This window comes from Arabidopsis thaliana, chromosome 2 (genome assembly GCF_000001735.4).
Source record: "Arabidopsis thaliana chromosome 2, partial sequence".
Lineage (NCBI taxonomy): Eukaryota > Viridiplantae > Streptophyta > Magnoliopsida > Brassicales > Brassicaceae > Arabidopsis > Arabidopsis thaliana.
Window position 1 is genome coordinate 15,137,968 of NC_003071.7, and position 15,008 is coordinate 15,152,975.

At 34.9% G+C, this 15,008-nt stretch overlaps 3 protein-coding genes across 8 annotated transcripts; all 3 read right to left on the reverse strand.

Annotated features, from left to right (window-relative positions):
* Nucleotides 1-4,685: 4,685 nt before the first annotated feature.
* MMZ3 (MMS ZWEI homologue 3) lies at nt 4,686-6,254 on the reverse strand. Of its 3 annotated transcripts, none has more exons than NM_129165.4 (4): nt 6,001-6,254; nt 5,511-5,650; nt 5,259-5,384; nt 4,686-5,185 (listed from the first exon to the last, which is right to left on the reverse strand). In NM_129165.4, exons 1-4 carry the CDS (start codon nt 6,029-6,031, stop codon nt 5,045-5,047), a joined length of 438 nt encoding a protein of 145 aa, NP_565834.1. In that variant the 5' UTR covers nt 6,032-6,254; the 3' UTR covers nt 4,686-5,044. The 3 variants fall into 3 exon arrangements, with proteins under 3 accessions (NP_565834.1, NP_001078011.1, NP_850259.1); NM_001084542.1 differs by having other exon boundaries at nt 4,710-5,185; nt 5,262-5,384; nt 6,001-6,215; NM_179928.2 differs by having other exon boundaries at nt 4,710-5,185; nt 5,508-5,650; nt 6,001-6,215.
* A 573-nt stretch (nt 6,255-6,827) lies between these two features.
* On the reverse strand, nt 6,828-10,256 carry TIM44-2 (translocase inner membrane subunit 44-2). The gene is made up of 14 exons (NM_129166.5): nt 9,854-10,256; nt 9,665-9,771; nt 9,501-9,584; nt 9,331-9,406; nt 8,996-9,040; nt 8,522-8,896; nt 8,373-8,441; nt 8,197-8,261; nt 8,040-8,108; nt 7,893-7,965; nt 7,708-7,812; nt 7,519-7,590; nt 7,372-7,434; nt 6,828-7,283 (listed from the first exon to the last, which is right to left on the reverse strand). Exons 1-14 carry the CDS (start codon nt 9,926-9,928, stop codon nt 7,152-7,154), a joined length of 1,410 nt encoding a protein of 469 aa, NP_181151.3. The 5' UTR covers nt 9,929-10,256; the 3' UTR covers nt 6,828-7,151.
* Nucleotides 10,257-10,291: 35 nt separating this feature from the next.
* On the reverse strand, nt 10,292-13,667 carry ABS2 (AP2/B3-like transcriptional factor family protein). 4 transcript variants are annotated; one of them, NM_179929.3, is made up of 3 exons: nt 12,940-13,667; nt 11,657-11,847; nt 10,292-10,683 (listed from the first exon to the last, which is right to left on the reverse strand). In NM_179929.3, exons 1-3 carry the CDS (start codon nt 13,442-13,444, stop codon nt 10,645-10,647), a joined length of 735 nt encoding a protein of 244 aa, NP_850260.1. In that variant the 5' UTR covers nt 13,445-13,667; the 3' UTR covers nt 10,292-10,644. The 4 variants fall into 4 exon arrangements, with proteins under 4 accessions (NP_850260.1, NP_001324303.1, NP_001324302.1 ...); NM_001336586.1 differs by having other exon boundaries at nt 10,374-11,847; nt 12,940-13,608; NM_001336587.1 differs by lacking the exon at nt 10,292-10,683 and having other exon boundaries at nt 11,826-11,847; nt 11,936-13,608.
* Nucleotides 13,668-15,008: the final 1,341 nt, after the last annotated feature.

Below are 15,008 nucleotides of genomic sequence, written 5' to 3' on the forward strand. Positions count from 1 at the left end.
CTAGAAATATTACTACATGTAATGCTCGAAATAGATAGTTTAATTTCTCACTGAGAATGATTCTTGCATAAAAATAGTATAACTGAACTGTGAATGTATATTGTTTTCTGTAGAATGCAGTAGATCATAGAAATAATTAAAAAAATAAGTAATCATAGATCGTATCGGTGATTTATATTTTATAAAAAAAGGCAATGCCATGTGAGTCTCTCACACAAATCACAATTCCATTTTGCACGTAACTTTCACTCACGTGCCTCTCACGCGTCGCCAGTGGAGAGATTGCGACACGGGAGGAGAGATATCAAAATCATTATCATATCAAATATTAAAAAGCTAAAAACATCTCAATTGACAAATAATAATATATTATATATAAAAGTAGAAGCTTCCAAATAATTATAGAACTACGAGCGGAGAGATTAGACAAATCATGTGGATTTTTAAAAGCGAAGATAATGATTGAAAGCTGTATGCCTTCTAAATTCTTATTATGAGACATTGTCTTCATGGATGCTTCGTAGACGTTTCATTCGAATAATCACATTTTCTTTCTATAACAATATCCATCCCTCTTAGCTAATCATTGTATTTTTTTAATAGTATTTTGGTCCATAGAGTAACTATGAGTATTAACACTATTTATGCAGGGTCTAAACTTTAGATCATGCAGAGAAACAATATATGGATCATGTATCTAAAGATTTCAACATGTATTTCACAAACCATGATAGATACTACGGACTTTTATAATTTTCTCTGTTTTCTCACGCTTTTCTTTTAATAACTATTGAAAGTCATGATCAAGTCATGATAGTCTGATAGATCATAGTTTGGCTATTAAGGTTAAAGCTGATAGACCCTGATTCAGGATTCATTTTTACAACCAAATCGCGATAGATTGTAATTTTTAGGTTCATAAATTTCAAGTCGATAAAGCAAGATCCGAATCCGAGATTCTCAACAAACGATATCAACAATATTTCGAAGTTTTCATATGAAACCATGCATAGCCCGTTCCAAAAGTAATGTTTATTAAGAATAAACAACTAAGATTGTTATTAGCTATAACATATTATAAGTTATGGAAGTTCAACGGTGGTGGAAGAGCAAAAGAAAGGGACCATTTTGGTGGTATGCACCAGCTGAGAATGTGGTCCTCTTCCTACGAAATCTATCCTCCTCTCTTCATAGCTATACCAAAATCATGATTCCTTTCTGCTAATTTACAAACTTCATATAGTAATATTATCCTTTAGCTCACCAGTTTTGGATACATTTGAAGAATCCCGTTTGTCAATCCATTACAAACAAATAATTACTACCTCGTTCCACAGTTTAAATTACAATTTAGAAATACTACAAATCGATTATAAAAGTCGATTATTAAGTACTTCCTCGAGTTTCGAAATCTAAACCATCTGATTGACGATAAAAAGAAAAAAAAATTATATGATTTTTTTTTTCAACCAAAAAAACCCTATATGATTATTTATAAAATCTATGTAGATATCTTGTTTGGGAATTGGAACAAGGTTTTAACATAAAAAGTTATCCCGACACAAATTCATAACGTAGAAAAACACACATGTAGTAATAATTGAGATATCTTAAGGTTTATAACGTGAGTGTTTTTTGGGTCCATGAAATTGCAGCGACCTGACTAAAGTAGTGAAGAGGGGACAGTGTGTTGGTGTCACGAATACGAAAGATGTATATAATATGTGTAGCTCAGAAGCTGGAGAATGTGATGTTACTGTTTTGGATCTTTAAGTATATAAGAAGATTAAATATTAAGATTATCGTTTTCAAGGAATGTAGGCCCAATCTTATCTAACTAATCCTTGGGACCATTACTGATTTGTATCTAGTGGCCCAAACAAATATTCTATATTTCACTGATACGAGTGTTTTGATTCCATCCATGCAAAACATTTAAAAAACTTGATGTTTATGGTAACTTAAGATTAAGATTTGAAAGAAATCTCAAATATTTTAACCAGAATGAAGACAAAAGATGATGATTATGCGTTATAAAACAAAATGAAATGGGGGCAAAATGTAGTCAAATAGAGTTGAACCTGCCACCTTCAGCATTTAATGGGGGCACTTCCTACCATTTTGCTACTTTAATTACATTGCTTAAACTAAAAACTTTGAGTACTATATATTACTGGGGGCAACTGCCCCCACAAGCCATAACGTGGGTCCACCCCTGGTATCCGTAAGAAGGTTACCACTTAGTACCATCAATGTAGATGATTTCAACAGCACATTCCAAATAAAAATCAAATATTAAAACACGGATGATGCTTTATCAAAGCAATAATCAAACGAAAATCATCCGTACCTTCCGTTGAATATGATGAGCACATGGGTGCATGGCTTTTGGATGGACCCATCTGCGATTCTGCGTTATGTATGTATGTATGTATTCTCTACATTATGAGCTTGATTGGTTCTCCCTCTGTCATCCGCAAAAACGCTGCGTTTGCGGGTGGTAGCGGTTGTTAGCGTTTGACACCAATCATAGAAACCGCTAGATACCGTTTTGGACCGCTCGAAATCGCCAGATTTTAAAAGCTCCTTCCCGCAAGCGTTTGCGGTTGCGGGCGGTAGCGGTTAGATTAATTTTTTTTTTTAATTAATTAAAATAATTATGTCTTCCACCCAAACCCTATATATCTTATTCTTATCAGAAAACCCTAATCAATATATTGAAACCCTATTCTTTCAATTATGGCATCTATCCAAACTAACGAAAATCAAAATCAAAATCAAGAATCAAACGTAAGTATGATCTATCCTTTCATCCATTCATTAGGTAGTGTAATTCTCTGAGTATTTTATGGCATCGTCATTTTTTTTATTTTGTATTTTTTTGAGTTTTTTGATTGAATACATGTTTTGATTTGTTTTCTCGATTAGAAAATTATTTGGTCAGACGAGATGACCCGTTTCTTGTTAGAACTTTATCATATGTATAGAGGCAATCCGAAAAACCCACGAGTTCAACGTTATTTACAGTTTATTACACTACTTGATGCAATTTTTGGTGATGTACCAAATGCATAAAGTACTAAGCTTTTTCTTACAAAATTTATTTATTTTTGAATTTAATGTTTTATTTATGGTTTTAATTATTAAGCATGTTTAATTTTTCTAATATTATCAACTTATCATAATAATATATTATATTTTTTTCTTTTAATAGTAATATATTATATTTATTTTGGTTATTTTTTATTTAATTACTATCGCACTCGCTGGTTTACCAGTCATAGAACTCCCGCAAACGCACCCATTATCAAACGCTCAACCAGTCGTTCAAAACATTTGATAACGCTTGAAACCGCAACCGCCTGTTTCCGTAAACTCCCGCAACCGCAACCGCATCCGCTGCGTTTAAACCAGTCAGGCCCTATATTACACTTTTTGTTATAATTTATACTTTCAGAAAATCATGTATCATTGATTCATTGGGTGCTAATGATTTGGTCGTATGATATAAAAGGAGGTGGCGCGATTCATGAACCGTGTGGTTAGGTATATTTGCATAGACCTTGAAAGTCATTTCAAGTTTTAAACTTAATGTGTATGGTTCTAAACACAAATTGTTGCGTTTAATAGAAGACATATTAAACGCTCTGTCCATTTTATTGTGGTGTAGTTAGTGAAATAGTAACTCAAATATGAAATATGGATGAAAAAATTAAAAGTTCACAAATTGTATATTGTTGATTTCGATGTAAGTGGTTGTTTATAGCTGTTGAGTGTTGACTAACATATTTTGGCTAAAACATATATTGATTCTAACGTTGTTAATTGAACCGTTACCATTTGCTGATTAATTTGGATGTCATGTTAATTAACTACCATACACTTTGATGTTGCAATCGAGTCTAACAACGGTGAACGGATATATTGTAGATTTGTGTGATGATGCGAGTAAAACTATCCGTATTGAAGTTGTTTATGAAAGCATTCGCCTTGCTACAGATTTACAGAGAATTAGATCCGCGTTGTGAATGTAAAAGTCATTACTGATAATATAATGGATATCAAAACAAAAAAGTATTATTTGAATGATATGTGTGACAATCTACCGAAGATAAAGATAATTCCTTGAGAACCAAAAAAGGGAACTACCTTTTTTGAAAGATGCCCACAAAAATAGTAGTCAATGTTTGTGAAGGAAAAACAAAAAGTCACGTGGAAAAAAGAATTCAAAAAAGCTTGATGAGAGGTAATGGATCCTGTCGTTAATAATCAAGCTTAAGGTGAAGGAGAAATATGACACACTTCCCAAGCCTAGGACATGAAGAAACAGACATACACCGACATGATTCTAATAATACTAGACATTACAGCCTTCACTCTTTTGTCCCAAATCAGACTCGAAATTGATAGAGACGAAGATGAGTTAGCATTTGAGATTTTCTTTAGAGGCGCATCTATATTCAAACTAAATACAATCTACCTTACTATATCAATCCTAACAACTCCCTCAAGTTGAAACATGTAAGGTTTGAGCGGTCTAACTATTCCAAGAACAAGATAATCCTCATTGCCTCCTAAAGTGCCTATGTGAAGATCGTAATTCTAACCACTCTTCAAGTAACGCCACTCGAATAACTGAAGAATGGCGTATACCTTATCTCGGGCTCACTTTCAAATACCAAACTACAGGGTAATCTTTTGACATTTCTTGCATGAATTGCGTTCAAATGTGAACACAATAGGAGAGTTCAGGTCGAATAAAAGCGAAGTAAAAATCAAACATTTAAACGATTCGCTAACATGTAAAGCCAAACAACGCTGTTTTTGATTCTAGAAGGTTGTTTCCCATATTATATCTAAACTGAGAAGATGAAGTCGTGAGACAGCGTTGTCTAGATATATTTGCACACAAGGATTTAAACTCCAGATGATCAATCGAACATCATCATTCATCGACAGACACCATTGTTTTTACTTTAAGGTACGAAAGAAAAGCTTGAAGACCAACAATGGAGAAGCCCCTCAAAGGTAGGCTTTGAGAGTATTAGAAGAAAGTTCCTTCGGGAGGTTGAACAAGCTTCCGGTTATGCGATGCAGCCATCTCCTTCTTCAATTGAGTCAGTATGTCCTCCATTGTGTACTGTCTTTGCCAGTTTGCAAGAACCCCAAACTTCTTTGAATCCACCTACGTATATGCAAATTCACATTTCAGTCACCTAATTCAAAAGCAACAAATCTCAAAAAATTCACACTCTTACCACGCCGGTATCATGGTTGACACAAGTCATGTTGATACGCGAATGGAACCGAACAGTCGGAGGTTTCTCAGGGTAATCTTTGTCACAGAAGAGCTTCAACTGATAAATCCGACCCTCATGTACAGTCTGCACAAACAAAATTACCAGTCAGATCAAATCACATCACAATATCATTCCAACACCATTCAAGAAGAAGACACAAAGTCCTATCATTCATAGCAAGTGAAGAAAAAAAAACAGAGATATAACTACGTTGTGAGGACCGATGATAGTGCCAGTCCAAGAGCGCATATAAATGTCATCTCCATCATCCATTCCATAGCTCACAGTTCCATCTCCAATACCTTTCTCTCCACGTTCAAGCTCCTCCAGCAACCGGAAATTCCTCGGAACTTTACATTAACAACATCAAACAGCTCAATTTTTAGTGAAGGAAACTAACACAAATAAGCTCTATATTCTAAGCAAAGCACTGAGCTTGAAAACAATCTATCACCACAACAGAACACACAAGTCTGAGAATCTATATAATACCAATTGTTCATATCAATCAAAAGACGAACATTTCAGAGTTAAAGATACATAAATATCAAGTATGGCTCATATGCAGAAAAATCCAGAAACAAATCACGAAAATTATCGGTTGAAATTATCTAAGATAAACCCAAGCTGCGTTTCGTGTCAAATCAAAAACCCTAGGAAACTTAAAGAGGAACCAAAAAAAAAAAAATCGAAAATTTACCGACAACACTCGATCCTGAGCCAAGAGTCATGATTTGATTGATGAAGTGAGATTTGAGTTCGAGTCGATTGATTGTGAGATCTGATGACCTAAATTGAGAAGAACTGAGAGATTCTCTGATGCGAAAGCACAAACGCTAATCCGAGAATAAAAAGTCGAGAGCAATTTGGGGCAGTTGAATTACTCTATTGGTGCGACGAGAATTGGAGTGGGCTACTATTTATTTTCCGCTACCCATATTTTTGTTTTCTCTCATATATTTCCATGAATTTAAGATATTTTCAAGAATAACCCCAAACCTATTTTATCATTCACATGATAAGGCTCTGTATGGGCCATGGATATGTTGATGGGCCAAGAGGAGTCTGGTTTATGGAAGAACCCCATGTCCTCTGGCAAAACATGGCAGAGTGTTTGATCACAACACTTGTGTGAGCTTAAGGAGATATATGAAGGTTTTCTTCCTCTTAGAGGGACTTGGTGAAGGCTATGATTTGGTTCATACTACAAAGTATCGTCCTCATTAATGTACATTGTATCTCAACTCCAAGCACTTGAACGTTAAAAAGTGTAGACCAAATGAGTGTGTCTGTGAACCCACTGTGTTACAGAGAGACACTTTGATGTTCATATGATTACAATGGTGGGTCGTCATATCAGTGTATAGTAATGGAAGGCATGGTGGTCGAGGAAAAGGATTCTCAAACTATTCTACTAGACCAAGGAGATGTTTGTTCCTCAAAACTTTTCAACAACATGATTTAGAACAGTAACTTACTGAACAATATCTATGGAAAGGCTCAGGGTACTAATCTGTCAGAACATGAGCAAAATATTTGAATTGAGAACTGTGATTTACAAATTCATTACCAAATCTAGTTCTCTTATTTTCTAACGAAAGGAGTCATTAACCTTTAAGGGATACAAACAAAACAACAAACTTCGCTAAACTTGAAAAAGACTTGAGATGTATTTATATATTTGTCAAAACTTATTCCCCTGAAACATGGGAACCCACTCCTTCCAGAGAGAAGAAAACGAAAAAAAAAAAATCTCGAGTGAACAAGATTTTGAGTAAATAATGGTACATTGCATGGTACATTGCAAAGAGAGAGGGCTTAGCTTATTATAAGTTAAAAGATGATGAAGAATTAAATGAGAGCTTGAACACCCGCTCTCAACATCTCTCTGAGCCTCCAAATGGGATAAATCGCATCTTCCCCTAACTCTGCTGCATCCACTTGTTGCATAGCCCAGTCGTAGTACACTGTGTGTATTGTGTCCTATATCCAACACACAACAACAAATTCTTTAAAAAATTGTGGCATTGCCCATATGTTTATGATCTTGATTCAATATTCCCTTTTTTACCTGGCCTCCTTCTTTGATTTTTCCATCCTGATCACGGACGCAGAAGATTTCTTGCGTTTGGAACTGACATCACATCAAAAACGATAAATCCATCAGACACAATTCTTAGCTAAAGGATGACCTCAGAAGGAAAACAAAGATCATTACCCTGACGATGATTACTGGAGTAGTTCCCATCATCTTTGTCTCTTGAATATCAACTTCAGATACATGCAGAAGCTGCACATCACAGCCAAAACGATTTTACTCACCACAAAACGAAGCAAGTTACTCAGTGACTTACATGATTTCATAAGAACCAGGATCCCGTGGGTGAACCAATAATAAAGACTTTACCTTGTGATCGAAAAAATAACCTTGACTCGTGAAAGCTCTGTGCTCTGCCGTACACCGTTCAATCAATTCCTTGCTGCAATACTTCTTCAAGGTCTTAGCATCTCCCTGTACAAGGATGGGAACTAATTAGAGGCAACAAAAACGAGAATGGGAGGAGATGATCTATTCAAAAATCTGAGATATACCTTACTATATGCATTCAAGACCGGTCTGATGGCTTCCTGAATTTCTGAAACAAAGTCCGGCAAGGAGAATGATCTGACCATGAAAGAGATAAGTATATGATTACCAGAGTCATATCTTCATACCAATAATCAGCCTCTATAACTTACGGATCTCGGCGGCGGATCTCCTTGTAAGTCGATGCAGAACCTGTTTCCTCAAAGATCCTCTCATTCATGCTGCCAAACAAAAGCATGCATATGTCTCTAAGCTGCTGTAAATAAGTAAAATTTTAAGAAAGATATAGTAAGAGAACAATTAGCATACTCCTGAATCTTGTGAACAATCGGATTATCACTGGTTTCCCACTTTTCCCTCACATCTTCTGCAATCTACACGGTCCAAATGCATTCCCAATTTACAATAACAAAGCAGTATCAGCGAACACAGTAATGCAAGATAAGGTATTTGAACAAAATGAGTAAAAAGAAGATGTTCATTACCTCTTGGCTCTTGTTGACAACTGGCTCACTCATCCCGCTTAGACGTTTAAATACAGGATAGCCTTGCATCTAAACCAAGTTTAAGGAAAACACTCAACAAGGGCCTGAAAAAAATCGCATAAGTGGACAAGACAGAGAGGGCCATTTACCTTTTCTCTTAAGGATTCCCATTTTTTTTGCCACTTAGACTGTTTTGTTGGCATAATTACCATCTCCGTTCTCGTACTTCTCTCACCTGTAAATGGCGGCGGAGGTGTATACTCCAGGTGCTTCCTTTTAGATGGGTTTCCACGCAATTCATCCTTTACAATGTCAAGTCCCTTCTTTGCAAAGTCAAGAGGCTTGTGAAACGCCTCAGATAGTTTTGGTGAAGAAATGCTGGACTTGAATTTTCCAAAAAATGTATCTTGCTCCTCCGTAGAACCAGATTGCTGCTGCTGTTTTTCTCCTTCAGTGGTTCCTGTGCCTGATGAACTTGCTGACTCTGCACTCTCCTCCTTACCGAGCTTGAATGACTCCTTGACCTGACCACAAAAGATACATAACCAAGTTAACAAAAAAACTATACCACAATTAACAACTGAAAGGACAACAACAACAAAAGTGAAAAATTCCAGCAAGACCTCTTCTGTAGCTGCTGAGAACTTGTCTTTCACACTTGAAGAGACCTGCATCGTCAAAGCTGTTTTCTTAGGGACAATTCTTAGCCTTTTACAATATACAGAGTTAACTAGTCATACTCAAAAAAAAAAAGTGAGTTACAGTTAACTAAAACAATTTAGTTACCAAACAAGAAGAGATATAGCATACATCAGGCCAATGATTTCAGAAAGAAAATCAAAAATGCAAAACTAGCAAGGAAGACACAACCTAGCTTAAAAATTCTTTGCCTTTTCAAACATTCTCGAAAAAGAGAGAAACTCCTAAACAGATGGTGCCACCAATTACTAAAGAATACCTTTTTGGCCACAGATTCAGCCTCCGTCCAGACGCCTTGACCTTGTTTATACAACTTCTCAGTAGTTTGTTTCGTTCTGCATTTCCCATTTCATACATAAGCTTACTTTTGACATACTTAGTATCTCTAACTCATAAGTCCCTAAAATGCAATTGCAAAATGTAAATTACCTAACTTTCAAGTCCTCTTTAACACCTTGCAACTCCTCTGCTCTTTCCTTGAACTCCTTCACTGTCTTTTGAAATTCAGGATTGCTAACAACACCAATGTAAACAAAAAAGGATTAAACTTTCATGTTCCAACACCAATATTTCCATTGAAAAAATGATTTTACCTATCAGCTTCTCCTCTAATCTTCTTCGAGAACTCACTGAAAACACTAAACCGTCGATGACTCGCAAACCCATTTCCCTGAAGAAGACCTAGTCTTGCGCCCACTCTCTAATAATCAAACACAAAATGAATCATCCCCATTTTTAAGCTCGTAATCACAATCAATAGAAACACAACACCAGAAACGAACCCGTTGGTGCACCAATTGCTGGAGAAGAGGCTGCTTTGTGATCAGTAAATCTCGAACCAGCTTTCTACTCGCCATAACAAAAATCTTCGTAGTGAATTTAAAGAACTAAATTTGAAGAAACAGAGACCCTATTAGCGACACTAGAATTAGCCGCTGCGAGAAAGAATCAGATTGAGATTGAAAACATATCTCTCGTTTACTGAAATAAGAAAGAAAGTTGAAATTTTTCCTTGAGAAACAAACCAAACCCAGAAGACAGAAGTTTGCCTTAAACTGTTAAAGCCCTAGAGAGGTTTCTCTCGATACCATTTAGAGACTTGTTTGGATACACGGATATGTATATTTCGAGAGTGAATATTGGAAACGTTGTCGTTCCAGACAGTTATAGTTTGGGCCATTTGGCTCGTATACTGTAAATATTTAGGCCCATATAGTAGTAACGAATTGAACTACTAAGGTAGTAACGCCCATTAAGGTTCGGTTTTACAAGAAATGTAATTTAACATAAATTGTTTATATTTTCCTCCATAACAAAATATATAAAGAGAAAAGATAACTTTCGAAAATAGCCAGAACTTTGAATTCTCTATACAAGTGTTAGCTATGTAAAAGAATCTAATACATAAGAAGAAAAAGGAAGAGAGTGAAAATTGAGAGAGATTTAAAGAAGAATCAAAATACGATTTTACTTTAAATAATGCAAAATGAAGCTTGTGTAAAATTAAGGAATCAACATCTATGACAACATAACAGGACCAGATGTGAAGCTTTTTTTTAATCCTTGTGGGCTTCTAGCTCGTCCGGTTCATATCTCCTGTGAAACTTATGTCCTGCAAAAAAGAAAAAAAAGATCTTTATATAAAAAAAACATGTGGTTTTAGAATCCCTTGCAAAAGTATAAAGTAGACTTTCCATTTTCTTGATTTATGTAGTCAAGATTAAGAGATATATTATGTGTTAGATGTATATTATCTCCCAAAGTAATTTTGTATTCCATTATTGGTGCAACACTTCGTGAAGAATAATATGTCCAAAATCCAAATATTTTCGTTGTCAAAGAGTAGATTTTATTGTGTGATCTGTTAGAAAATCCAATAATAGATGTGAGAACAATACATATAAGTGACTAAGTGTCTATATGTATACGTACACACGTAACATCGACACATCAATTATATGCTTAATTATTCATGTGTAAAGATTAGGTATAGAAGAAAAGTTTGACGGAATTGTCAAAATTATTGTTCTTGAAGACCAAAAAGCATATGATATAAATATAAATGAGAAACGTGCCTAACAACAACAAACACTGATAATGTAACACTTATAGTATAGTAGTAATAACAATAACTTCAATAATAATGGACCGCACTTTTTCTTTGGGATAAGATTTTTGGATAGGTCACTTGGCGTGTTAAATGAACAGTACAACTTCACTCTCTAATGTCCTCCCCAACCCAAGAAAGAAAAGGACCATTTGTTCCTATCCTTAGTTTCTAAATAAAACTATAAAACATATAGATAGAATTGGAGATAATTTGCTAACAAAACAGTTTGAAGAATTATTTGGACTTTTGTTTACTATATATACTTTGTTTATCGGATGTGGACAAGATAACGTCTTGGTAAGTGCATGGTAACTATATATGCAAAAAAGGGTCAAACCAACTCAATTAACTTTCTTTGAATTTGAAAACGCGTGAATGAGAAACGTAAAATGTCGGTTAAAATGATATTGACATCTACTTAATATCACTAGCTAATACATGTAGACTTTAACAAAACGAAAATTAACTAACGTACCATGTAGTACGGAGGAGGATAGTGTTGTTGTTGAGGGTAGAAATGAAACTGGTCGTGATTGGTTGTATATGTGTTAGAACCGTCAGGTGTGGATGGCTCGGACCAGTCCGAATCTAGCTGGCACTCCATGTTCACTCCGAACAGTCTTAATGTCTTCGAGTTGCCTCTTTGGCTCTCCACCGCTTGAGCCCCTATGTGCCATATACAATTAATCAACATAAAAATTATATATCCAGTAACATAGATAGTGAAATCGAGGAATCTATAATGGATAACTACCGAGACTTTTGTCATAATTTTCCAAAATGAACAAGACTTTAATCGGAAGAGAATTTCCAATTGTGGTACTCAGATGACAAGCTTTACCACAATGGGACGCCACGTTATATTATATGTGAATTACATTGGTACTACAAAATGTCCACATCACATAAACCAGTATATATGAAAATAATTAAGTATATACTCTTAAAACTATGTTGGACTTGGGTTAATGTCTTGAATCGAATTTGAGCTGATGAATATATTCGGAACATGTGAGGAACTACTGCATGCCGTTTTGGTTACGGTCCAAGATCCCGATTAAAGATAAGGGTGTATATATATTCACACTGATGCTATAAGTATAATGAAAAATGGAGAAAGAGTAGGTGTAAGGATACGCAACAAATGTCACGCAGAGCAGATAATACGAATCCGATTCTGTTTCTATGGGCTTCCATCATTTCTTTATTTTTACTTCTCTACTTACTTTAAAGCGCGTCTAACCTCACGCGCACATTTACAAACTCAAACAAGATAAAGAGTTTTCAATTGGGTCACGTAACCTCATACATTTCATGAAATAGATTTTCCACTTTTTTTTTGGACTTTTACACTTTTTTAACTTTAAGTAAATATCGAATCACTCGTTTTTTTTTTTTTTTTGAGAAAGAACATCGCATGACTCGTTAAATTTTATTTCCGTTATTTATCCAGTCTATGCATGTAAAATGAAAACTATACGTTGACAAAAATAGAAACGACAAAATGAACATCTCTTCCAATTTCTATAACTCTTTTTTTGTTTTGGTTTTAATGCTATTCCATAACTCTTAATAGTGTGTTAATTAGTCAATGGCTTAGTTAATAATCGAGCTAAATGGTTGGAAAAACTATTGTGTTTCACTACACCTTTAAATGTCAAAGATATTCGACATTTTTTGTTCAAGATTAATCTGAATTTAGGTTCAAATTTTTTTGGTTATGACACAAAAAAAAGTTTAATTAAATAAAAAGGGTACCTGCATGAGGATAATATTGGAGCGAGGCATTGGATTGAACATGGCGATAAGAGTCGGAGGAGGAAGAAGAGTCACCGCGTCTTCTCCAGCCAATGAAGAATCTTCCGCCGTCTGAACGGTGTCGATGGAAGAGAACGACGTCTCCGGCGTCAAGGTGCTTCTCCTTGACGTATCTGCTCCAGCCTTTGGTCAAGACATAACTCTGGCTACTGTTCCAGTACGAGTATCTGAATCTCCATGGTTTACCTTCCTCGTCCTCAAAGCAGAGGAGAAGTCCTTTCTCCACGGCGTCTGCGGCGGCGGCCGCTAGTGGGAAGTATCTCTCGGCGTGCTGTTTTGGGATGACGAGGCGGTTGAGTTTTCCGACGTCACTTGGGGTTAAGGGTTTCTCGAAAAGAGCTTCTTTTTCTTCCACGACGTCGTTTTGGTGTTGTTGTTGTTGCTGCTGTTGTTGCCACATGAGAGAATGGTAGTGGAAATCGCTTGAGTATTGGTTTATTGACATTTGAAAGAGAGGGAGAGAGAAAGAGATGGCAAATAGTGATGAGAGAGAGATAGAGAAAGGGCAAATATTGTTTGAGATACCAATGCTCCTTTGGCTAGGTTACATGTATCTGCCTCTATTTATATCTGTATATATATGTTTCAAAAGAAAGAGAAAATTTATCTATAATACATCAAGTATGTATAAGATATGCCTTTCTAGTAATTTCTGAATATAATTGTAGATATGAATTTTGATGTAAAGAGAATAATTAAAAATTGGACTCATTAATTTGGGTTTCAGCAAAGCTAACAATATGAAAACTAATTTAATATCCTTGATATAAATGTAAAAAGTTTACTTGCAAAACAGAGAAACATATGAAAGGTGGTTGATATCACTATATAAATAATAAAGAGTGTTATCTAGTGGTATTTTAGGGTGTATAGATTTCACACTTTTGGTACTCTTTCTATGATAATATGTATGGACATATCTATATTTACATGTGAGATGTGTTTTGTCGGGATAAGGCACATGTTATCGCATTATCCTTCATTTTCTATAGCTTACTACTAACTTCTCAAGCACGTGCTCTCCATTCACCACCCAACAAATCATCCAATTATCTCAATCTTAATTATGTTAGTTTTGACATATTGACATTTGTATTACAAATTAACTGACATACATATATAGTTTTTAGTTTCTTACAATAACATTTACTTATTTCTGTTACAGCTTGACTTTGTGACCCTACAATTTCATCAGGTACGGTAGAACATTATATTTATCAGCCTTAGTGTGAAATTAACACAAAACCATATTTCTACATGAGAAAATATTGTATAATTCCAGAAATAGTAAGGTAGCCTATTTTATCTTTGATAAAATTGCAGATATTATTGGATTATATAAAAAACATATATATGAAAAAGAAGAAGAAAAGAAAGGCAGATACATGGACCAAAGCCTAGAAAAGATCTTTTGTCTCTTAACCAAGAAGATTTCTATGTACAGCCTTTCCTTATTTAGTTTTTTCATCACGTGCATGACACATCTCATAAATGGCTACGTATTGTTCATAAAATTTCGAAAATTGTTTGTCTCTGACTATTTTATGTGAAATGATAATTTATTTTTTATAAAAGAGAACACATATATAGCTTTGTGTTTCCAAAGAAAGTAGTCGTGGGAGGGATAGAGATAAGATCTGTCTTCAATTGTCTGTCTTCTTTCTACAGTCGTGTTTCAATCCTCTCCTCACATTTTTTCCCTCACTAACAAACATATAATAAAACAAGAATAAATAATTCGAAAAAATGTATTACGTAAACCCAGAACAAACTTTTCTAATTTGTTACTCCCTTTTTGTTTTTTATGTCTTTCCGACTTCTTTGTCCTCTTTGTTTCATTTTTCTGACAAATTTATCACAATCTGTCATTATGCTATCTTGAGAGATTAATTTTCTAAAATCCCATAAAGTTATTTTGTATATATACGTTAGGGAGTATCCAGTGGATACATATAATAGTTATTATATATTATGCAATGTAGTTTAACTTCAGTTAAATTTGTAATTTG